General features: G+C 40.6%; 1 protein-coding gene across 41 annotated transcripts in view; it reads left to right on the top strand.

Annotated features, from left to right (window-relative positions):
• LOC135200192 (ankyrin-2-like) overlaps positions 1-24,529 on the top strand; it is a 702,328-nt gene that overhangs the window by 405,052 nt on the left and 272,747 nt on the right. For 40 of the 41 annotated variants that reach the window (XM_064228610.1, XM_064228609.1, XM_064228607.1 and 37 more), the window contains 12 exons: positions 1,772-1,904; positions 4,658-4,821; positions 5,858-6,142; positions 6,570-6,767; positions 6,960-7,086; positions 7,621-7,790; positions 8,076-8,273; positions 8,416-8,757; positions 10,202-10,387; positions 10,816-10,962; positions 11,301-11,422; positions 16,391-16,484. In XM_064228610.1, coding sequence (XP_064084680.1) covers positions 1,772-1,904; positions 4,658-4,821; positions 5,858-6,142; positions 6,570-6,767; positions 6,960-7,086; positions 7,621-7,790; positions 8,076-8,273; positions 8,416-8,757; positions 10,202-10,387; positions 10,816-10,962; positions 11,301-11,422; positions 16,391-16,484 — 2,166 coding nt within the window. Of the gene's footprint in view, positions 1-1,771; positions 1,905-4,657; positions 4,822-5,857; positions 6,143-6,569; positions 6,768-6,959; positions 7,087-7,620; positions 7,791-8,075; positions 8,274-8,415; positions 8,758-10,201; positions 10,388-10,815; positions 10,963-11,300; positions 11,423-11,897; positions 12,576-16,390; positions 16,485-24,529 lie in introns of those variants that run through there. The other variant, XM_064228615.1, reaches the window with a different exon arrangement.

The raw sequence follows: 24,529 nt of genomic DNA, 5'->3' as shown, positions 1-24,529 counted from the left end.
TATGTGTACTATAATGCCATGGATCACAGTCAGTGAATAAAGATTTTTTATAGTCTTGTAGTCCAGTTTAGTCTGGCTTTATTTGCCTTCAGGTTTTGCCGGTGTATGCTCCCTCCTCCTATTGAGACACTAAGCTTGGAGTGTGTATATATAGTTGCACTGTGTTCTAATTGGCTGCTTTCTGATAGTACTATAAAAGACATCGTAATATGATTTTTGAGAAGATTCCTGTCCAGTTTGGTTTTCACCCAACACGCTCAGTTTTCCTCTGCCTTCTCTGGGTCAGAACTTTCATATCTCAACTGTGGTGTTGTGTCCCCTATGGAAGAAGGAATTCTTAAGTGTTTGTGAGAGATAGATTGATTCTAGGAATATAAAATAGTAAATTGTGAATGGGATCACTTTTTTTGTTTTTTTTGAAAAATTAACATGTACAGCACCTCCTTTTGAGTGACAATTTTAGTTCACAATTAAACTGATTGATTACCTTTGAAGCACAGTTCTGTAGTATTTCACTAAACATCAATTAAGCTGACCTGGGACTTAACGCCATTAGTTGTGTTCTGGAAAACATGCGATAAATAGACCATACTGAACCGAGGACACAGATGGCGGGATATTCTGCATTCATTGATGGAAATCTTGATCGATCAATTGTCGTGTTCAGTAGGGACAGGGATAATTTGTTGCACATAATATGCATTGTGGAAGAATGTAGAAAAATAGATTTTTGCTGATTGTGCGAAATTAATGCTCTCGATTTCTTGACCTCCAAAGAAATCCTATAGGTGAATGTAAGAAATGATGTCTCAGTGCATCATATAATATATTTAGGTGTGTCATTTGTATTCACTGCAGGCATCTGAATAGTCATCAGCTTCAATTTCAGTTTATAAACATGTATTGAAAAACCATGATTTACTTCGTGATTTAGGTGCTTTACCATTTCATTAATGATCTGTTTTTTTGTTCCTCAAAAAAGTCATTTAGATCTGAAGTCCACATTTTCCAGAATTTGAATAATCAAATAGTGTGTGGACTGATGTTGGTGCATAAAAGACTGATTCATTTAGGGTCCAGGCATTTTTTCAACTGCTGAAAAGGAAAAAGTAAACAGTTCCACCGCTCACGATTCATACCTTTTTTTGTTGGGTTGAGAACCAGGGACCTGGTCGGAGTTTGTTTCATCTCTTGTGTCAGCTGCTTCATTTTGATTTTGTTCATCTGGTCATTGCTCTTTTGATTCCCATCTTTGAGAAGCCTTAACCTTGTGCTATGGACTGATTACTGCTGTTTGTGAAACACCAATATATACATGTATACCAGGTTAAACTGAAGTGAAAATGAAAGAAAATAGTGTCATTGGATACTTGTTTCATACGTACATCCTTATGCAAGTTTTGATATGGAAGTCATAAATAGCGAGATGATTTTGCCATATTACTGTATTTGCATTGATAGCATTGGAAGCAGGTGGTGTGTAATAGAAACTTAATTTTTTAATAAGTCATATTTGATGATACATACATGGCATGGGCTTTGTTATGTCATATTATAATTGCATGCTTGAATTCATTGCAGACTTTTAGTTGTGTATAAATCTTTGTCGTGCGAGATGCTATGTCATGATAATTATGTCATTAGAGGCCATTTATATATTATGAGACATTTTATGAATTGCAACATAGCGCTGCCTCTTCATTTTTATTCAGTAGGCTGTGTTGCTGAGAAACGTTGGTTAATGTGTTCCTGTTGTTATTACCATCCCCAGAATGGTCTGAATGCCCTCCACTTGGCCAGTAAAGAGGGACATGTTCATGTTGTCACAGAACTGCTGCAGCGGGGCGCCAGTGTCGATGCTGCCACCAAGAAGGGTAACACCGCTCTCCACATTGCCTCCCTTGGTAAGTAGTATTTATATACATTCGAGATGTGCCAGAGTATCGGTATTGGTGTTATCGGCTCATTGTTTAGGTATCGTTACTCGGTATCGGGAAAAAAAAGGGCCGATACTTTTGAAGTTAACTTCAGAAAATTCAATAATATAAAAATTCAGTCATAAGAAAGCTGATGAAATAAGGAATGGCAGAATCTATTATAATTACAGTGGCTATAGTTTTGCACTAATAGGAAGGTACCATATAGTACTTTATATATACTATATATACGTATATATATACATATATATATATACGGTATATATATATATATAATAGTATATATATATATCTATATATATATACAATATATATATATATATATATATCATATATATATATATATATTATATATTATATATATATATATATATATATAATATATATATATATATATATAGTATATGTCCAACTATGTAATTTAGTAGTAACTCGATTAGCAGTGAATTTAAGGATGCGTATTCTTTACTTAAAATTGGTTATTTTCTATTTGATAGTGATAACAACTTTTAAACCTCCAAACACTAACTGTGCAAATGTTTATAATTCGTATAGTAACAATACCACATTGTTGATAACTATCTGCACAACAAAACAGTAGATATCTGATAGATAAAGGTAACGGAAATATCCAGAAAGAGTGTAGTGAAAAGTATCTGTATTGGCCAAAATTTTTGGTATCGCCACATCTCTACCTTTTCTGTTGTGTACACCATGTTGTTCGGATTTGTAACCCTCGTATAGGACAGAGTCTTCGTTATGGAACAGCCACTAAATGGAATTGTTTACTGCATTATTTGTAATGTACAAGTCATTTCCCATAATCCATATTTTTCAAGGTAGATACATAATAAAGCATGTCTTAAACGTGCCCTTCCTTTGGTTACGTACTGTTATCCTTTCTGGGATTTTTTTTTTCTGTGCAGCCATATTCACTTTTATCTTTGGAGGATATTACGTCATGATCCCCAAATCCTCTATCTTATCGTGTGTAAGATTGACTGATACCTTTTACGCAGTCTGTTTGTAATATCTTCCTTTTATCTGTCATTGTGCCTGATTAGGTTTGGCACTAGGCATGTGATTTTGCTTGGCTGTAACTTAGATTACTTCTTTGAATGCATTTATGATTAGTTGCAGTGAGTAATGTATAATTATGCAACTTTATTGAATTCATGGTTCAAGGAATGTTGCTTCATGTGTAACACTTGACTAAGAATTGTGAGTTAATACTCGATAGTAGTACTTCAAATTGAATGTTTCTCTATTTCGAGTATTAACAATAAGGATAAGGTCATGTTTTCTGTATACATACAAGGAATGCGAGTCAATGTTTTGTCCATTTTAAGTGTCTTCAATTATATGTCAAATTAATTAAAGGATTAGGTTTGTATTTTTCGTCTTTAGAGAATTGGTCTTAATCAGCAGTCATTCGAAATGTTAAAAAGAATTTTAGATCATAGTAATACCTTGAGATACGAGTATAATTTGTTCCTGGACCAAGCTCCTAAGTCAATTTGCTCGTATCTCAATTAAATTTTTCCCACATAAAATAACTGACAAAAATTTAATCTGTTCCAGCCCTCTAAAAGCACCCAAATCAAAGTGATATAATAAATTATTACTATGTTATGAAATAAAATGTGGTTTTATTATGAGTTCTTACCTTCGAGACAGACGATAGCGGCTAACAGCGGTGTGTACTCCGCTCGTAATTACGTGCCAACTCACTCATGCGGACACCACGCTCATGTTTCTTGATAATTTCATGCTTAATCTCCATCGTCATCATGCGTTTTTTCTTCTCACTGCCAACCTTACAACTCGCTTTCTTAGGACCCATCACTTATTACAAAGAATGTTCACAAATACAGTGAAAATCATGTACATAACACAAACACAACAAGGAAGATCCTCGGGAGATGTGTATGGAAGTCGAATACCATGTGACCTGAACGAGTGAATCAGGGCTTAGAGCGCTCCCAAGTGCTCGGCCATCTAGTGTTAGTATCTGTAAGCGTGCTCGTATCTCAATGCAAACTTTTGCTCGGAGGCTGGCTCGTAACTCGGAATACTCGTATGTTGAGCGCTCATATGTCAAGGTATTACTGTAATGTTTTTTTATTTATATGCAGTTCATTGCGGACATTTATGTTAATGACAGTATTCACATTATTTCATTTACAATAAAAATTCTTGTTTTATGTACTAGACATAAGAAAAATATATTTATGAAAAAGTAATAGAAGATTCCATTTAATATGTGCGTAAGTTGTTTCATTGGTCAGGTTCTGTAAAGAATGGAGATAAATGCAAGTTACTTAAATCTTTTTTACCCCTATCTCATGATGCGTTTTGGTACTTGATTGATTGTGCGGCTATTGTAACAAGAGCCAGGCTGCGCAACAAGTTTATTTATAAGTAGGAAGGATTTCTGCCTATCTTTGATGGATGTGTACAAATGCCCTTTTAGAGAAGCCTTTATCAACATTTTCTGGCGCGTATATGTGCCTTCATTTAAAATGATAGCAAGTGACTGGGTAGCCAAGTAGTATATCCCTCAGTCACGAAAACTACCATTTATCACTTGATATACTTATAGTGTCAGTAGTGCACTCCATGTGTATACGTAGTAAGGAGTTTCTTATGATTATGTACTCTTTTACAGCCATGAAACTCAAGACAGTTGCTCTATTGGAGTCTTTATTTTCTTTCAACAGCTGGACAGGAGGAGATAGTCAAAGTGTTGGTGCAGCATCAGGCACTCGTGAACATTCAGTCACAGAATGGCTTCACTCCATTGTATATGGCAGCACAAGAAAATCATGATAATGTTGTGCGATTCCTTTTGGCAAATAACGCAAATCAAAGTCTAGCTACTGAGGTAAGGCCACATGTTATATATTGTTCCCCTGTTTTAAAAGTACTAATCAATCCATGATTGGATTGTTAATTTTTTCATCGTGGTCTTTGTAAATTGTAGGATTGAAATTATCAAATTATCTATTATGTATACTATAGTAGATTCACATCAACCATGCATCCGATGTTTAGGCCAGCCCTTATGACACTCCTGATTGGCTGTTGATAAGCCAATCAATCACAGGGCTGGAAGCTCTCAGTCTCTCTTGAGAGTTCACATAGGCGGGGTGTACGTTCCACCTCTCCTAAGGGGTACATCTTTCAAAAGTATCCTTCAGGAGATTTGGAACATACATCCAGCCTATGTGAACTCTCTCGAGAGACTGAGAGTTTCCAGCCCTGTGATTGGCTTATCAACAGCCAATCAGGAGCGTCGTAAGGGACTGGCCTAGACATCGGATGTACAGTTAATGTGAATCCACTATAGTAACATAATATACCACAATTCAGTATTTTGAAAGGCATTTGTAAATTGGAAAGGTAGACCTCTGAATAACTACTGTTGATTTCTTTTGAATAAATATTAAGGCTTTCATTCAGTGGAAGTGTTCACACGTAAAGTTTTATATAACTCTCCTTGTATGATTGTGGTATGACTTCACTTTACAAGTGATACAGACAGGATACAAGATCCGGTTTTTTTTTGCAATGGCAGAGAAAGTCACATTTTTATGTAAGATTTGTAACATTTAGCAAAATTAAGCTAAATTGTCAAGTTATATGATACATAAAGAATCTGCATTCTGTGTTGCTTGTTTCACCTCGCCCAGAAATAGATTTTTCCTACGTCAAAATCCCTTTTCTATGAAAAGATTCATCAATTGTGATTTATGAAAAGAGAGAGAGTCAGTATTAATAAAAATTTGTGGTACATTATTATCACTACCGAAATGTAGCTAATTAGTGTTAGGTCTTCCAAACACTTTTTAAATTTTTTATTACATTTTTTATTATCTAGTGATGATTGTCTTCACTTCTTTATTTTCTCTTTGCTCCAGGATGGGTTCACTCCCCTGGCAGTCGCCCTTCAGCAGGGACATGATAAAGTGGTGGCAGTTCTGCTTGAAAATGATACCAGAGGTAAGGTGCGCCTTCCAGCCCTCCACATTGCTGCTAAAAAAGATGATACCAAAGCTGCAGCACTCCTCCTTCACACAGACCACAATCCAGATGTCACATCCAAATCAGGTTTCACACCACTTCACATTGCTGCTCATTATGGTAATGAAAATATTGCTAATCTCCTCATTCAGCGTGGAGCAGATGTAAACTACATTGCTAAGGTTTGTTTTGTTTTATTTTAACAATTGAAGTGCATGTAATAGTAGTTCTTATTGTAAGTTTGATTGATTAGACACCTGCAATTTTATCTTGTAGTATGTATGCAGTTTTCCTGTGAGTGTCTAAGTATGGGACATTTTTCTATGAAAAGCCTGTGAAAATAATGAATATGTATACCTTTGCCTTTTATTTCATGACAAATTATTTAATTGAATCTCCATCATCAAGTAGTCATCATTATCTAGTGAGATAACATTGGAGATTAGCATTTTATACAATTGTAATTGTGCCAAAAAATGAAAATTATTCTAATGTTTGCATCATATTTTTCATTTTTAAAGTAGCCAGAAGAGTGTACTGAACTAACATTTATCTTTGTGTGGTATATTCTTGTAGCTGGTGCTAAAAGTAATAATTTTATTTTTACAGCACCAAATTACCCCTCTACATGTGGCTTCAAAATGGGGCAAAGGAAATATGGTATCATTGTTAATAGACAAAGGGGCAAACTATGAGGCCAAGACACGAGATGGCCTTACACCTCTTCACTGTGCTGCGAGATCAGGTCATGAAACTGTTGTTGATATGTTGTTAGAAAAGGGTGCACCAATCACTAGTAAAACTAAGGTATGTGCTTGTTTAATATGCTGTTCTACCTAGGTAATTCACAAAATTTTGCTTTTTTGTACTTTTATAATGTACTAAAAATTGTTAGGGATTGAAAGATTGCATAATTTAAAATTTATATGTAGTACTACGTACTAGCAAAATTTGTATCATGTAATGTTTTCACACTAAATTATCAATCCTGTCACTCAGAATGGGTTAGCTCCTCTTCACATGGCCTCACAAGGTGATCATGTTGATGCTGCTCGCATCCTTCTGTACCATAAGGCTCCTGTCGATGATGTGACTGTTGACTACCTTACTGCGCTTCACGTTGCAGGTAAGCTGTGTAAATGTTGTGATCACTTTTTACACACCTTTTGTTCCTCCATGTTATATTTGAGAATCATCATTATTAATACTGTTTATGCCAGCATTCCTCTCTTAAGAGGTTAGACATGAAATGAGTTATCTTTACTCTTTTCTGTCTTCTAACCTTTCTGTCTGAATTCCCATCAGTTCCAGGTCACCAACCAGTCCTGTGCCTTCTTTCGTTGTATCTTGCTACTTCTAAATCTTCTACTAGTCTGATTTGTTAAAAACAAATCCTTTGGGGAATAGCTGTCACACTAAAAATGTGGCTCATTGGTCTTTTAAAACTAAGTAATAGGAAGTACTCATTACATGCCTGTATCATCTCAGTCTGTGAGACTTCAGTGCATTTTCCAATCACTGCACTCTAATCCTGAATTTTAGCATTTTGTTGTAGCATCTTTTCAAAATCTCCTTAATTCTCATTGCCAGAGGCCATGTTTACTGCATAAAGTATTTGTAGAGTTTGAGAATTAATATTGATTATTTTATCCCCATGCAGCTCACTGCGGTCATGTTCGAGTTGCAAAGCTGCTGTTGGATCGTAAAGCTGATCCGAACTCTCGAGCTCTTAATGGTTTTACTCCATTGCACATTGCTTGTAAGAAGAACAGAATCAAAGTGGTAGAGTTACTCCTCAAGCATGGTGCTAGCATCGAGGCAACCACAGAGGTAAGAGAATGTTTACATATAGTATACTACGTAGTTCATTTCATTGTCTTATTTTAGTATAATAGATGATAATTGTCGGGGTAATGAAGTAGGTAATTCCGTTATTGTGCTCTGCTGTAAACAGTCTGAAAAATTTTTTAGATATTCATTCACTTGAGACTTGTATTTTTTATTTGAAATTTATTACAAAATTTTTTCCACATTTGACTTTGTGTAATTTTTAGAAAGGACTACTGTACCTTAAAACTATTGGATATCATTAATATTTCCTCTTTCATCCCACAGTCTGGTTTGACTCCCCTTCATGTCGCCTCATTCATGGGTTGCATGAATATTGTCATATACCTGATTCAGCATGGAGCCTCTGCTGATGTTCCAACTGTCCGAGGAGAAACTCCACTCCACCTTGCTGCAAGAGCAAACCAGACGGATATTATTCGTATTTTGCTCAGGAATGGTGCACAAGTGGATGCCAGAGCTAGAGTAAGTTGAAAGATCTATTCTCTCTTTAAAGTAAAAAAATTTTTGTAGAAAAGATGCTTAAATTTCCTTTAGGAGTATTAGTTATAGGATATACAGTATTCAAAATTTTCATGTTCATATTTGCAATTTTCAAAATTTTCAGGAGCAGCAAACAGCCCTCCATATTGCATCTCGTTTGGGGAACAGTGATATTGTAGTTCTTTTACTACAACATGGTGCAGCAGTGGATGCCACAACTAAGGATCACTATACAGCCTTGCATATTGCTGCAAAGGAAGGACAAGAAGAAGTTGCAAGTGTACTCTTAGAACATGGGGCTTCTCTTACATCAACAACAAAGAAGGGTTTCACTCCATTACATCTGGCTGCTAAGTATGGTAACATGAAAGTTGCAAGACTCTTGTTACAGAAAGATGCACCTGTGGATGCCCAGGGAAAGAATGGTGTTACTCCACTTCATGTTGCAGCTCATTATGACCACCAGGTGGGGTTTCATCTAATCTCTTATTTTGACACTGCATATGTATATGTATTGTTACTGACAAATGAGAGAACTGAACAGTCAAAACTTTGTCCTGAGAACTCTTAAGACTCAAGTTCAAATCCTGTTTAAGAGCTGAAGTTCAATTCTCTCATTTAATGGTCAGTTACAATATTCAAATACCATATTTCCTGGTATCAAAGATCCTCCAACCTCAAAGATGCCCTCCAATTTTTGCCTTGAAATTTTTCAGAGGAAAAATTTTAAGGCATCACTTTCAGAGGATGAAGGTTTTGTTTTGGTTGATTTGTAGCGTGCATTCAACTGTCACAATACATAGAAGCATTGTGACTTTGGAAGTTTGGATACAGCAAGCTGATTATTGTAATGTTTTCAGTCTATTTATTTTAAAGAATAATTTAGTTTTTTTAATTTAATTGATTTTATCATTTAATATTTCTTATTCACAAAGAAAAACTAAAAACCACAATATGAAATATTTGAAATACAAAGTATGTAACAAAGTATTGCACAGCTACGTTTTTAAAAATGCCTTCAAACACTTTAACCCCTATCCCTATCAACTTTTATTTACTTCCATTCTCTCATCTCTCTCTACATATGAAGTCTTTATCCCCTTTCTCCTTTCACTTATTTTTTACTGCCAACCCAATGAGAACAAAATTAAAATAGAATAACAATTAAAATTTTACAACACAGTACAAATTGCATACAATACAGGTACATATTGCAGATAGGAACAATATTTTATTCTGAAAACCTATAAATATTTTGAAGTTATCATTAAGTTTGGTAAAGGTACCACACAAACATGAATAGAGAATGGTTGATTGCAATATTTTTGCTAAAGTAAGATTTACATACAAATAATTTTAACATGCTGCAGTTTTCTTTATGTCAGCTAATACTGGTCCCTAAATTAAGGATTGCATAAAGAGATTGGAAATACCAGTTACATTGATATACAACATTTAAGCTACAACTTACGCTGTAGTCTACCAGTGAATCTTTGTAACTATATTTTTGCATTTTTATTATATACTTCTATCCATTTACTATTTTAACTAATTATAATTTTTACTTTACTCAGAAATCATATACAGTATTTCTCATTACTGACTGGCAAAGATAATCTTCGTCTGAGGTTAGGATAGACATATTAAATTGTAACCTTTGGCCTTGAGGACACATGATAAATTTCCATTATTTATTCCGAGAGAAAAACAAGAAATTCTTTGATGCTGGGAAATATGGCATATCACATTCAAATAGTATATCTCATGAAAAAGTTATTATATAATGGCAATGAAAATGTAGGTTGATCATTTTTACACATTTTTTCTTTCATGATTTAACCCCCCAGCTAGGTTTACATGAAGATTTTTCCAAAAAATCTAATCTTACATTTATTTTCTTGAAATTTCAGAATGTAGCATTATTGTTATTGGACAAAACTGCCTCTCCACATGCAACAGCAAAGAATGGTTACACTCCTCTACATATTGCTGCTCGTAAGAACCAGATGGATATTGCTACTACTCTTCTTGAATTTGGTGCAAGTGCCAATGCAGAATCAAAGGCTGGTTTTACTCCTCTACATCTAAGTTCACAGGTAAAAGAAAAAAGTAGTTTTCAGTTTTAGGACATTATCTTGTAATAAAATAGATGTATAACAAAGAAAATGTACAGAAAGAAATATTTTTAGATGTATTTATAGTACGTAATTTGATTATGAGTTGAAATGGTAGTTAATGTTATTTGTATTGTTCATAAGTGGAGGGTGTGAATTATTATTTGATCTAGGACTTTAAAAGAGATTCCCATATTTTGTTCCACTGTTTAATAGTAAAAATCTTAAATTTTTCCTTTAGAAAATGGCAATGAAAAATGAAATTAAGTACTACTATTCAGTATATGTCCCACATATCAAATGGACGCAATGATTCTTTTTACTTTATACTTTCATGATACTATTGCTATATGTATAAGCCGTGTATTGGCCTTTGTTTTGGTTTTTCATATACTTAATGTGTTTTGCAGGAGGGACATACAGATATGGCAACTTTGCTCATCGAACACAATGCTTCTCCTGGTGCATGTGCCAAGAATGGTCTAACTCCTTTACACCTGTGTGCTCAAGAAGATCGTGTCAATGTTGCTGCAATTCTTGTAAAGCATGGTGCCCAGGTAATTTTACCCATTCTTGTGTTGTTGTTTTGGATTTTTTTTTTTTTTGAAAAGTCTTAGTTGATTTTAGAAAGAAAAGGATTTGATACAAGAAAGACTACTAGGTTTTTTAATTTGATATCCTTACTTATTAAAAGTAGCATTAGTAGGATGCTCTCTTTAATTCTTTACTTTTTTCTCAAGGATTCTCTTTGGTTTAAAATGTCAAGAATTTTACACAGAGTTTAGCAGTGTCATTATTTTTAGTGAGGATAATTCAGTGTTCTGTTTAAACCTTGTATATTAACAATGGAACTTAAAGCAACTATGGTAATAATAGTATGTTTACCTATTCTCAGATTGACCCAGTGACAAAAGCTGGCTATACACCACTTCATGTTGCAAGTCATTTTGGACAGATGAATATGGTACGTTTTCTGCTGCAGCATGGTGCCAAAGTTGACTCCACGACACAGCTTGGGTAAGTTTTTATAAGGAATTTCCATCCTGGTGTTCTTGAATCTCCTGTATATACATATAATGTTTTTAATTAGGTACTTTTTAAGTTATGTAAGGAATGACAGTAAACTTTAATAAAAGTCTATAGCTTTAAATCTTTTATTTTTGTAGGAAGTTATGTGTTAGATCAATACATTAAACATTAATTTCCATCATTTGTAAGGTTGAGGAGTTAATGAATTTTAAAATACTATGCAGTACTTTTCACTCTCTCTCCTTTTTCTTGTTCTTTTTATCTTAAATTTTCTATCAAACAATTATTGTGTTTGGATTGTTTTCAGTTTTTGTGCTGTTCAGTTGTCTTTATTTCTCTCTATATTTATTGAGAGTAATACCAGAAAGATAAGCCATGAAGTGCGTAAGGTTTCAGATAAGGAAGCCTGATAAGATAAGATTCAGTGACAGGAAACAAAAATGTAAGCTTTGGTTATCACTGTTGAAAGTGTGGTATGTGCCTAACAGTGTCTTTCTTCCAAAGTGCTAGTAATTTAAATTGCAACTGGGTTATGTTGTAGAATCTCATATGTATATGAGTTTCATTACAGAGTGAAATATAATAGTTATACAACTTGAAATTTCCATATGCATCGACTCCCTCCCTTTCCTCTTGGAACGGGTCCTGTAATATCATATGCTGGGTATGACTGGATCTCAAGGGATGTCAGTTGTTGGCCATATACAGAACATGGAAAGTATGCCACCAACAATTACTTTCTCTCTAGGAGTTCCCATGATGCTGATAATTGTGTACCATATGATAACTATGAAAGAAAAGAACAGTACTTTGATTCACCAGAACTAAGTGCTGAAAGCACAGCCCTAAATCACGAGAGACATAAAAGATATTTCAAATGTCATTTGACACCTGAGGGATATCAAAACAATTATCCACTAAATGAGAAGTATAAAAGTTTCATAGGTGTAAATTCAAAGCTGCCCTGGAGGTCTGAAAGGTATGGGTATAATATATGCAAATATGGATCTCCTCGTGAAAGTTCTGTAGTGCCTGGTAGTGCGAGATATGATTTTTTGGAGAGGAATATGGGAACACCTGACAGTGGCTACAAAGAAGGTTCAGTAGTTGAGCCTGTGGCTTTATACAGACCTCATAATAGGTAAGCAATGACATATTGTTGTAAAACTTTATAGTACTCTATGGACACTACATAATTTTCACTCTTTAAATATATCATTGTTAGTCACTAAATCAATTTTGTATAACCAAATTTAGAATAATATTTAAAATTAGTGGTGGTAAGAAAATAGGAAGCACAAGCATTTCTGGTGTAAGCCAGTTTGAACTAATTATGCTTGTTATTTCTGTGAATTAAGCCTTTGTTTGACTGAAGCTGTAGATGAAGTATTTGTCATTGTATATGAGTTAAATTTACATAATTTTGTACTTGATCTGAATGATAATTATCCTGTAACGTTGTGAGATGATTTATAAAACAATACTTGGTACTGAAGAAATGCCAGTGATCTAAAGACAATACATATATGAAATTATTCATTGAATAGGGCTCTTAGAAACCTAAGCTTTCTAAAAACAAAATTACCTTATACATTACAAACTAATGCAACAGCAAAGCCCTTATTGCTGGGCATTCAAGTTTGAATCTTCTTAGATTTGTAGGAGAAAGCACTTTTGATTCCTGGGCAATGAGAACCACCCCTGATGTCACTGTGAATGTTGTGTGTTTATCCTGGTTCGTTTCAGTATTTCATCCTTTTAAATAAATATTAACCTGTATCCTGTGAAGTACGTAATGGTCTGTACTACAGTGTTCCCCAAGATGAAATTGTTCTTCGAGACATTGATGAGGCTATTGCACTATGATATTACAAGCCTTACCAGATTCAAAGCCATTTTCATCTGGAAAATTATTTAAAAGAGAGGATTTAGGTGCCACTATCCAGAAAGAGTTGTTCTGTGACTGAATTGATCATGTAAGAACCCAAACTTGAGGATATAAAGTTGCTAGGGAGTCTAGGCTGTAAATTACCAACTCTAAAGTGATTTTGGTTGGTTCCAGAAAATAGTACTAAATTGAAAAGTTTGTAACTTTTGTTTGCCTGACAGCTGGTGAAAGGGTCTGGAATAAAGATATGAATCCCCATGTGGAGGACTTCAGAATGGCTGATTAATGCTGTGTGATAGGAATAATGATAGAAATGAAATTTGGAAAATCTAACCATCTTTTTATATAATTGTAAATGCTGCAGCCCTTCCAGAAGTCACTTAGTCACTGTGACCTAGGTCATTTACCTCTTTCAATACTTGCCTGTATAAATAAGTTTAATAATTCTTGAAATTGGCTATTATATCTTGATCCATGGCTGAATGGGTGAATTGTGTTGGGGGTAAATAAATAATTTTAACATCCGGATGGAAATCATCTAAGTGCAGTGGGTGACGGGCATTATCCGAAATTAAGAGAATCTTGAATTTTGACGCAGGGAACAAAGTGATGGAAAAACCAGTCGTCAAATACAGCAAGAGTAACCCAGGCTTTGTTATTGGACATCCAGACTATGGGTAGAGAACTTTTTGTGATATTTGTTCAATATGGAACAAACCTTCGGTCTTAACAATAGGGTAATCTTTAGCGTGCCAGGTGGAAACCGGTTAAAAACAATCATAGATTGTATAGCAAGGAATCTGTGAGATCTGGCAACTCCTGTACGTACAAGGTGAGAGCTGGTCAGAGGCCACACACCACACACTGTGACACGTTAGTCTTTTCTTTAACCGCCTTGGAGAGTAGACGCTTATACTTTTGCTTTCCTTCCAAGCCAGTTGATTTGTGCCCGTGTTTCGTTTCTTTTTCAGTGATTTTGTTGTGTGTGTGTTCCTTTTTCCTAATGGATTCCTCCCAGTCTTCACGGCCTCGTCAACACATGTACCCAGGCATTCAGAGATTCCCGTGCTCCAGGTTTCTGGCGCCTGCAATCACTGATCCTCATCCTCATATGACTGCCATAGGTACCAAACAAGAAAAGGGAACAACGCAGAGTTCTGATTTGGCCTTCTTGGGAGGATTTTTCTTCTCCTCGACTTGATGACTCGACTGTTCCCTCTTGGCTAATGCTATCCTTGTGGCAAGTCCAAGTGTACCCCTGTCACCTTCCTTTTCTTCCATTGATTCGTCGATGGAAGTATCAGAAGTCTGACAGGATGATGTTATGTTTAATGTGTTCCCCTCTCCCTCGGGTTCTAATGCTCTTCCTGAAAAAGAGGAGGCTACGCCATCTAATTTCTTAGTTTCAGGTTCAAAGTCATCCTAGATAGCAGCTGTTTGGGTATTGCTTGATCTACGGGGCTCACCCTCCTTGGATGGCCTGTTGCATTTCTTGGAGGCACGCACACACACACACACACACACACACACACACACACACACACACACACACACACACACACACACACACACAACATAGCAGGTCCGCCTCCCCCAGGACTCCTCTACATTGGCTCACGTGTGCTACCACATTGCGGGGCTCCTTTGTTTTCATTGATGCTCTCTGGGTCGCACCTTATCACTTCACCAGTGAGGCCATCAACCAGTCTTCTGATGCTTGGCCACCCAGTAATAAAGTTAGCCCATCCATCGCTGCCTTAATCCTGGCATCGTCTTCTCTTCATGTCTGATGTACGTTTTTTCTGGCATTTTTTCCCAGATAAGGCCTGTCTCATTAATATTAAAAATATGCTAAGGGATTTAACCATCCTTATCAATTATTTCCTTGATTACAGACAGTCCCAGATTATTGGCAGACTCGGTTATTGGTGATCTGGTTTTATGGCGCTTGTTTAGTGCCATAAAATTGGCTATTGATGACGCCATAACAGGCCAAGTTCCAGGCTCCTTATGGCGTGCCAAAAGGTGCCAATAATGAGTTATGGCATCATAACATACCTAACAGAGGCGCCATAATGGTGCCATCAATCACTGAGTTTCGGTTAATGGCAGTTTTTACTTAACAGCACCCCACTGAGAACGGCTGCTGCTTTGTCGGAGCTTGCTGACTCAACGGTAACAGATACATAATGCAAGTTAAGGTTTTTTTGAAGCAATGAAACTACCCATGACTTTAGGCAAATGTTCCATTTTCAGTGCTTTTGTCATTGAAAAGGCTTTTAGCCTTTTCCTGAATGAGAATGAAGCTAAGTGGCACGCATCTTTGTTTCTGATATTCCATCCACATACCCAGAAGTTTTTTCATGTCTCCTACCAACCTCCCCCTCCTCTTACCTGTAATTATTTAACTGAAAGTAAATTGAAAAATTCACTTAATGGGTCATATTTTCTTATTATAAATGGAATGTGAGTGTTCTCTTATTGGTATCTGTAGAAAAGGTTCAACATTAAGTGGATTAACGCAAGGTGGTTAGTAAAGGAAAATGCAATAGAATTTTGGAATATCTGCTATTTAGATATGTTAAGTAAAAGGCACATAAGGTAGGGGTTTATAGTTTTTCTAGGTTTAGGGGAGGGAGGGAGATACTACTCATAAAATTAGTATTGTTGTAGTAATTTTGGGTTTCTTAATTTTTTCACTCAAAATATCATCCATTTGTGTCCCCCAGAAGATGACAGTCTTTTGTAATAGAAGCTTATCAAGAGAAATTTGCTTATAAAGTTTTTTTATAAAGGGATTATTTTATAGTAATAGTGTTTAATCAGAAGATTCTTATTGGTATATGATTATAGTATATGGTTAAAGGTAACTGCATTAAATTCAAGGAAAATTATTGAAAGTAGACTAGGAATGTTTTTGTAATAGCAGTACAGTTATAACTTTAAAGTCTGTAAAAGATGCATTTATAAAAGCATGAGTTTTAATTAGGAACTCGGCATGAAAAGGATTATTTAAGAAATAAACCAATTTGAAATGTTCTTAAATGCAAATTTTTCTACTTTCTCAGGTACACACCACTTCACCAGGCAGCTCAGCAAGGACACACACAGATTGTCAACTTGTTGCTAGAAAATAAAGCTGAGCCTAATGCTGAGACTAATGTAAGTAGAGAGAGTAATTCTAGTAATTGTGTAAAGCTTTCACAAAGCCCTTTATTTTTTCCCAATGCCAGAGGTCACTGTTTTATTTTTTTGTGTTATGTTTGTCATTCTTTCTGGTGGGAAAGTTTTCATAATTATTTTGTTTTGAGTATGAAAATATACATAGTATTTTTAATTTAGCTTCTGTGGCATTTACTTCTTTTTAGAATTTAAAGTGCTTTTTCTTCCTCTCCTTCTTCTTCTTCTTTATGGTAACTTTGAAAGCTAGTCATATTCATGGTAGTGGTCTAAAGCATTAATTACTGTTATTATGGAAAAGTACCATTTTCCACTTTCAGCAAATTTTTTTCCAGACAATAAAGTTCCTGGGTAGCTAGCTCTAAATAGGGGTATACTTTAATACTCCATTTGTTTAATCACAACCTCATTAATCATATATGCCCATGTTCTTGACCTTTCAATAATCCCAGACACTACAGTCTTTTGTCGTATAGATCTCCAACCTTGCAGTTAGAAACTGTGATTTAAAGTAATAATGCCTTTATTTTTCTTAAAACAGTGATTCTCTGCATCTGTCTGCAATAATTTAAGAATTTTTAGGTCCTTTTCTGTTTTGATTTTATATTGTAATGTTTGCATTTATGTTAGCTAACTTATGGTTTTATATGTTTAGCTGGTAAGTCAGCTGCATTGTCTTTACCTCCTTATTGTTTTTTGTTGTGTACCTTGCTCCATTTTTCTGTGCTTCACCTTCCTATCATTTGGCTTCTTGAATGTATTGTTTTCACAAGGTAAGGTAGCATTTGGTTACTATAATTGTTTGCTAGGTTTGCTTTGTTCACTGGATTTTGTGATAATGTGGTCATATCTTTATTCTCGGCCTGTATCTGTCTCAGTGTAGTATTGATATGTATATAGTATTATCCTGACTACATTTAGCTAATTGGAATTATTTCCTAAGTTTTGTGTTATGCCTCAGTGGACTTGGAAAGGGTGGCCAGGGAAACCCTGCCATGCTTTCATGCCAATCTTAGTTGAGAACCTGCATCTCATATAGCACCTAACCTCACCTTTAAGGCCTGTAATGACACTATCTTTAAGAGGATGATGTATAAAATGGGGCTAGCCAAGAATGCTCTTGCGAACTTGTTCTCATCATCTGCTTCCAAGTCTTCTTAGCTCTCGTGTCCCGCAACTGCTGAATCTTCCTTCCCTAACCATATTCAGGTGATGTAGCCATTGATCAGCCAGTTCTGGCCAGAACAGAATAGCCCTTCAAAGTCACTATGTTTACTCATCTATTGTTCAGCTTGATCTGGTAATGTTCCTGTTACTGAGAAGATTGAATTTTCCTGTCTGAAAGAGCATCAACATTTTAGGCGTATAATCAATGCATATCATTGCATGGTCGCCTTCAGTGCAGCTTAAGCATAAGAATATATCAGTTGTCAGTGCATAGCTATATAGAGGCAAGTCCCCAGTTATTGGCGAACTCGGTTATCAACGATCCGGTTTTATGGGGCTTGTCTAGCGCCATAAAATCAGCGATTTATGGTGCCTTAGCAGGATGAGTTCCAGTTATCGACACCGGTGCTTATGGCGCTGATAAGCCTCATAAATCACTGATTGTTCCGACACCGTAGACTTACCTCGAACTACTTTAATAGGAGAATCTTGGATGTCAATCTGGTATCGACCAGAAAAATCCGGTTACCCCTTCCACACCTAGCCAGGTACATGCCCCGAGGGTCAAGGCTACGTGACCCACGACCTCCGACCTCAGTGCTTTTCTTGTTGCTGATTCCCTTTGTGTTTCCCTTGTGTGTGAGAGTCTTCTCTCCCCCGTGTGTGTGTGTGTGCCTTCTCTCATGGGGTCCGACACTTCTCAGCAAGGCTGTCCAGGCCCTTCGGAGGGCAAGTCGTGAGGCTTTCTTGTTGTCTATTAGGATCGACCCCCACTCTTTGTGTAACTCATGTCGTGGCGGCCCCTGCTCACCAGAGTCCACATGTCCAGAGTGTGTTTCCTGGCCTCCCTTCCAGTGGACATTGGCCTCAACCAAGAGGAAGAAGAAGAAGGGCAGGTCACCAGTGAAGAAGTCTCGCTGGGAGGAGCCCTTATCGACTAGACCTGCCCCATCACCAGTTTCTCTTCCAAATTCTTCCCCTGTTCCCTCCCAGCAAGGGGACCTAGGTGAGTTCGTTGCCGGGCCTCTGCCCATTGCAGAGCCCGATGAGTCCGTGTCTCCTATACAGGTTGTGCCACCCGGGGACAGTGGCTTCCTGCGAGAAGTGTGGTCCTGCTTCAACCTTCGGGCCGCTCTGTCGGCCGAGGTGTTTGTGTCGGCTCTTCTCGGTGTGCGTGGCTCACCCCACACCAGGGAGCACGACTCTCCCCACTCCGGGGAGCACTGCTCACTCTGCGCCAGGGCAGTCATCAGTTTATCTTCCACCTTGTCCACGTTCCTTTTCACCTCCCCTGAGGGGTTGGCCTGCCACAGGAGCCAGGGAGAGCTGACAGGGTCATCGGAGTTCCTGTCCCAGTCTGGTACCCCCAGACCCCTTTTAGATCTCCTCTCTGGGAGGATGACTTTCAAGACTGGGAGATGCCCCCACTCTTCCCCGGGAGGTCAGACCCAAGGGCCAGGATGCTCCCCCAAGGTGAAGCTCCCCTGGCGGCCATTGCCCCAGACCAGGCCTTGCTTCAAACACCCCCCCACCACCACCACCACCACCACCACCAGAGCAAGGGCAGGAAGAACAAGAGGAGACTCCCCCCCCCTTCCGAGGATTACTCCTCCACGGAGTCCACCGACTCTGATAGGTCATCCTGTAAGAGGAGGCGGAGAGCGAAGTGGGGCCGCCGCGCAGGAAGGAGTCTAGTGCATTCCTCCCCAGGCCGCTACTCCCGCTCTCCCAATCATAGCCGGGAATGCAGTGGTCGGAGTAGGAGCAGCAGCCGTCGGGACGGATCATGCCGCCACGGTTGTCACCTCTCCCCGTCCTGTCGGTCCCTGCGGAGGGCCCCCAAACTTGTGGCACCCATGACAGCCCTACACTGCCAGCTGCTCCCCCTGCGGGCTCAGTGGTTCCTGCCCTGGTACCAGCACACCCCTTGGCGACCGCTTGTGCCGGACAGGCTTCGTTGATTGACATTCCTTCCCCCTCCTGCCGCCCAGCGGAGGAGGTGGAGCCGTTTGGCCTCTCCAGTTGGGGTCGGGGGCCAAGCCCGGATCAGTGGGTGTCCCATGATGACCCCACTACTTTGGTCTGAGGCTCCTTGTCTAGAGGAGCTCCCATCCCCTCTGGCAGCCCCCGGTCAGAGACACCCCGCTTCACCGACTTCATCCCCCCTCGCCCGCTCAGGCCCCCAGAGTGCCTTGGAAGGGCAGGGCGCCGCAGACAAGGGGTCCACCTTTAGGAGGGTCCTGGCCCTGATTAGGGCCAAGAATCATCTGGTGGAGCCTGCCCCACCTCCAAACGCCAGGAGGTCCATAGCTACAGACTTCCCCCTGGGCAGTCCTAAGGAAATCAAGCCCCCTCTGAGCCTTCCCCCAGCGGGGAACACGTCCCAGACTCTAGCATGTGTGGACTAGTGGTTGCAGGCCCCAGGAACTCCTCGAGGTCCCACGGGTATCTCAAGCTCCAGCCAGCAGCCAAGGCCAGGCAGAGGAGAGACTATGCTCCAGAGGGCTTCTCAGCTGGCCCCAAGTCTGTGGAAGAGGCCCTTTCCTCCCTCGCACCAGGCCTGTCAGAGGAGACGCTTCTGGCGGGTCCAGTCTCCTTCTCCCAGCTGGAGGCCATGGCGATGGAGGTTACAGCTTGGGCTACGGTCCACGTGGCCTCCTGGCTCGACCTCTGGTCCGGGGCGGTGGCCAGGTTAGCCATAGAGCACAACTTGAGGGATGAGATGGCGCAATTTAAGGAGTTGGTCCTGTAGAGGGAGGTCGATCAGCTTCCTCACTACCCAGTCCATTACACATTGGACCAACTGGGTACTCTGGAGGAGGGACACAGTCCTGGCCAAGTTACCCAGGAGTCCCCCGACAGAGAGGCCAGGGCCCTGAGGATCTCCCCATTGATGGGAGAGTCTCTCTTCCCTAAACAGGATGTGGAGGAGTCCCTGGAACGGTGAAGGAAGGTGAGCCAGGACTCTATCCTTCAGGAACCCTATCCAGCATAGGGCTCAGGAAGTCCCCCGGCCAAGACCTCAGAACAGGCACCACTTTCCGGAGGTTGGGGAGACAGAGGACTCAGCCCCCCTCCAGGGCCCCCTCAGCCTCCTTCAGACCCAGACCTACCACCTCCTGTAGGGGCCAAAACAGCTGCTTCCTCAGGAGGAAGTAGGACGCAAGACCCCTTTCCTCTCTCGCCACAGGTGGGGGGTTGCCTCTCAAATCATTGTCGGAACTGGGAGTATCTCGGAGTCGACCCTTGGACAGTGTGGGGGAAGCTTTTCGGTTGGAAGTCTGGTCTTAGCTGGATAAGGGAGCCCTCCAACAGGTGGAGGACACATCTCCCGGGTTCTTCAGTCGCCTCTTCCTGGTGGAGAAGTTCTCAGGGAGGTGGAGGCCAGTCATAGACCTATTGATCTTGAACACATTCATCCGCAAGACCCCCTTCAAAATGGAGACCCCAAGGATGGTCCTGGCAGTCCTGTGGGAAGGGGACTTCATGTTGTCCCTGAACCTAAAGGACGTGTACTTCCAGATCCCGGTACACCCTTCCAGCAGGAGGTAGTTACACATTAGATGGGAGGACCCTCTTCTTTGGTCTGTCCACAGCACCGCAGGTGTTCACCAGAGTGTTCTTCCTTGTGTCCTCCTGGGCTTGCAGGAGGGGGATCCGTCTCTTGTGGTACCTGGACGATTGGTTGTTGCTTTCCTCCTCAAGGGAGGACTTAGAGAAGCAGAGGAACAAGCCCCTGGCCTTCTGGTCAAAGCTAGGCATAGTCCTGAACTGGGAGAAGTCACATCTGGTCCCATCCACCAAGATGGTGTACCTGGCCTGGGGATGCATCTAGACGAGAGTGGCCAGGGCCTTCTCCTTGGAGGACAGACTGGCCAACCTGCAGAGGATAGCTCATCCCTTCTTGCAGGATTCCCCCCTTCCCACCAAGGGAGTGGCAGAGACTCTTGGGCCATCTGGTCTCCCTGGAGAAGCAGGTCCCCCAAGGCAGGCTGAAGTTGAGGCCTGTCCAGTGGAACCTGAAGGAAGGCTGATCCCCAAAGGAAGATCCTCTTTGGAAGCTCATCTTCCCCTCGTAGGACACCAGGGAGGCCCTCCAGTGGTGGTTGGACCAGTCAAACACCCTCCAGGGGTTCCCCTCTCAAACCTACCTCCGGAGATGCTCCTGTTCAAGAATGCATCGAAGGAGGGATGGGGTGCCCACCTACAGTCCGAAATGAGGGAAGGGGTCTGGTTGGAGCAGGAGAGGTAGCTCCACATCAACTGTCTGGAGTTGCTTGATATCCAGAGGGCCCTGCAGGGGGTTGAGCACAGAATCAGGAACTGGGTGGTAGCTCTGATGTGCGATAACGCCACGGTGGTGGCCTACTTCAGGAAGCAGGGCAGCCTGAAGTCCCATTACCTGTGCGATCTCATGGAGTCGATCCTGGAGTGTGCTGCAAGCATAGGCATGACCCTGATGGCAAGGTTCATTCCAGGAAAGAGGAACGTGATCGCGGACAGGCTAAGCAGGCATGGATAGGTGATAGGGTCAGAATGGTCCCAACGCCCCGAGGTAGCAGCGGAACTAATTGGGATGTGGGACTCCCCCTCCCTGGACCCGTTTGCGATGAGGCTAAACACAAAGCTCCTGTTATTCTGCTCCCCGGTGCCCGACCCAGCAGTGGCCTGGGAGGATGCATTCCAGCACCCCTGGGACGGGCTAGACGCGTACACATTCCCGCCCTTCGGGGTGATAGGACAAGTTCTAAACCAACTGAGAAGGTCAAGAGGTGCTCAAATGACGTTGGTGGCCCCCATGTGGCCAGACAGAGACTGGCTCTCTGATCTCCAGGCCCTAATGGTGCAGGGTCCCTGGAGGTTGCCCCTCAGGCCGGACCTTCTAAAGCAGCCCCACTTTGAAAGGTTCCATGAAGGTCTCCCGGACCTATCCCCTCACGGGTGGAGACTATCAAGCGGTTGTTGAATAAGGAGGGCTACTCTTGGAGAGTGTCCTCATAGATGTTGGGGTACCTGAGGAATTCATCCGCGGCCGTTTACCAGGCGAAATGGTCGGCGTTCAGGGTCTGGTGCAGAGAGAGGGGTCTCAAGCCTCTGTAGGCCAAGATACCCCACATAGCAGACTTCCTGGTACACCTGAGACTGGAGAAAGGCCTCTCGGTAGCAGCCGTGAAGGGAGTCAGGGCCGCCCAGACCCAGGTCTTCCTACTGAAGGGGATGGATTTGGGGAATTTCAGGCACTTGTCAATGCTAATCAGTTCTCCCCTAAGCTACTCTCTCCTCCTAAAGGATAAGTCTCCTATTAAATTAGTTTGAGGTAAGTATACGGCGTCGGAACAAATCACAAATTCTCGGTAATTTGTATTTTTCCTAGCTATATTTAACTCGAATTACTTAGGTTTCAGGCCCTCCCTACAGTCCCCAAGTACCTTAGGGGAGGAACCAAGTGGAGTGGAAAGCACTGAGGTCGGAGGTCGTGGGTCGCGTAGCCTTGACCCTCGGGGCATATACCTGGGTAGGTGTGGAAGGGGTAACCAGATTTTTCTGGTCAGTACCAGATTGACATCCAGGATTCTCCTATTAAAGTAGTTTGAGGTAAGAACGTATAGCTAGGAAAAATACAAATTACCAAGAATTTGTTATTTTCGGTTAATGGCGTTTTTCGCTTATCGGTACGCTCCCGGGAACGGAACCCCCGCCGATAACCGGGAACTACCTGTACAGTAGAACCTTAGTCATGCTCCAATCAGAAGCTCACAGCCAGCCACTTATGGGGCTTTGAGAGAGAAATGCCTCACTTGCAACTGTGTCTTTGGAAGATGTCTCTTCCAGTGTGAGAAGTGCTAGCTGCAGTACTAACAGCTATTGTGACCATGACTCTCTGCATATTGCCCTCCCCCCTCTCTACAACTTTTTCTAAAACTTCTTTTTCTTTCTCCACCCTGGACCATTACTGCAGTGGGATATTGACTGCAGCAGGAATTGTGATTGTAACTGCTGGACTACCTACAAGAGGGACAGAACTGCCATGCCACTCTGCAGTAGAAGTAGCAGTGCTGAGATTGCAGCTATGGGCCACAGTATAGACAGCAGATACAGACAGATAGATAAATGTCTCCTCAATAACCCAGCCAAGGACAACAACAACCAGTACAGGTTGGGCACCTGCCCTGACCAGTTGAAACGATTGTTGACTGGAGTGTGAGATTTTGACTGCCCTTTGTTGGACAGCCAGGATATGACCTAGAGTAGACAGCTATCCTTGACTCTGGAGTTGCATCACAGACACCCGTGTTAGAAACAAACCAGACCAAGAGACTTTAAGGTATAGTGGTTTGACCCTTGTTTACTTTAGGGATTGGGAGGAGTTAGCTGACAGTAGGTTGTCTTGAGTCATTTCTCTGTCATGGTCATTTAGTGAGGTCTTCTCTTCAGTGACCTTCAGGGATTCATTGAAAAGAATTGAGAGAAGATGCTCATCAAATAAAAAAACTAGTGCTATTCCTGCAAACTCCAGTTAGGAATTGCAGTACAGTATTCTCCTGGTAACTACTATGAAGACACTTGATCATGCCTATAGGGATGATTTTAAAGACCAGGAACTGTAAGGTCTTGGTAAAGCATATGGAATAAGACAAACTGGAGGCATTATCTTACAGATTATGCCTCCTTCATGGAAGGAGTTCCATTCCATTTGTGACCGCTTAATGATAAGCAAAAATCAGTGATTTCTGGCACTTTTTGGCACCGATAACTGGATTTTGGCGCTAATACCCAGTTAATGGCACCTCAGGTATGTATTGGTGCATATAACCTAGTATTATGTATTGGTGCTGATAACCGGAAATTGGCATATTTCG

Source organism: Macrobrachium nipponense, chromosome 26 (genome assembly GCF_015104395.2).
Source record: "Macrobrachium nipponense isolate FS-2020 chromosome 26, ASM1510439v2, whole genome shotgun sequence".
Taxonomy (NCBI): domain Eukaryota; kingdom Metazoa; phylum Arthropoda; class Malacostraca; order Decapoda; family Palaemonidae; genus Macrobrachium; species Macrobrachium nipponense.
This window is presented reverse-complemented; position numbering and strand designations above follow the sequence as displayed.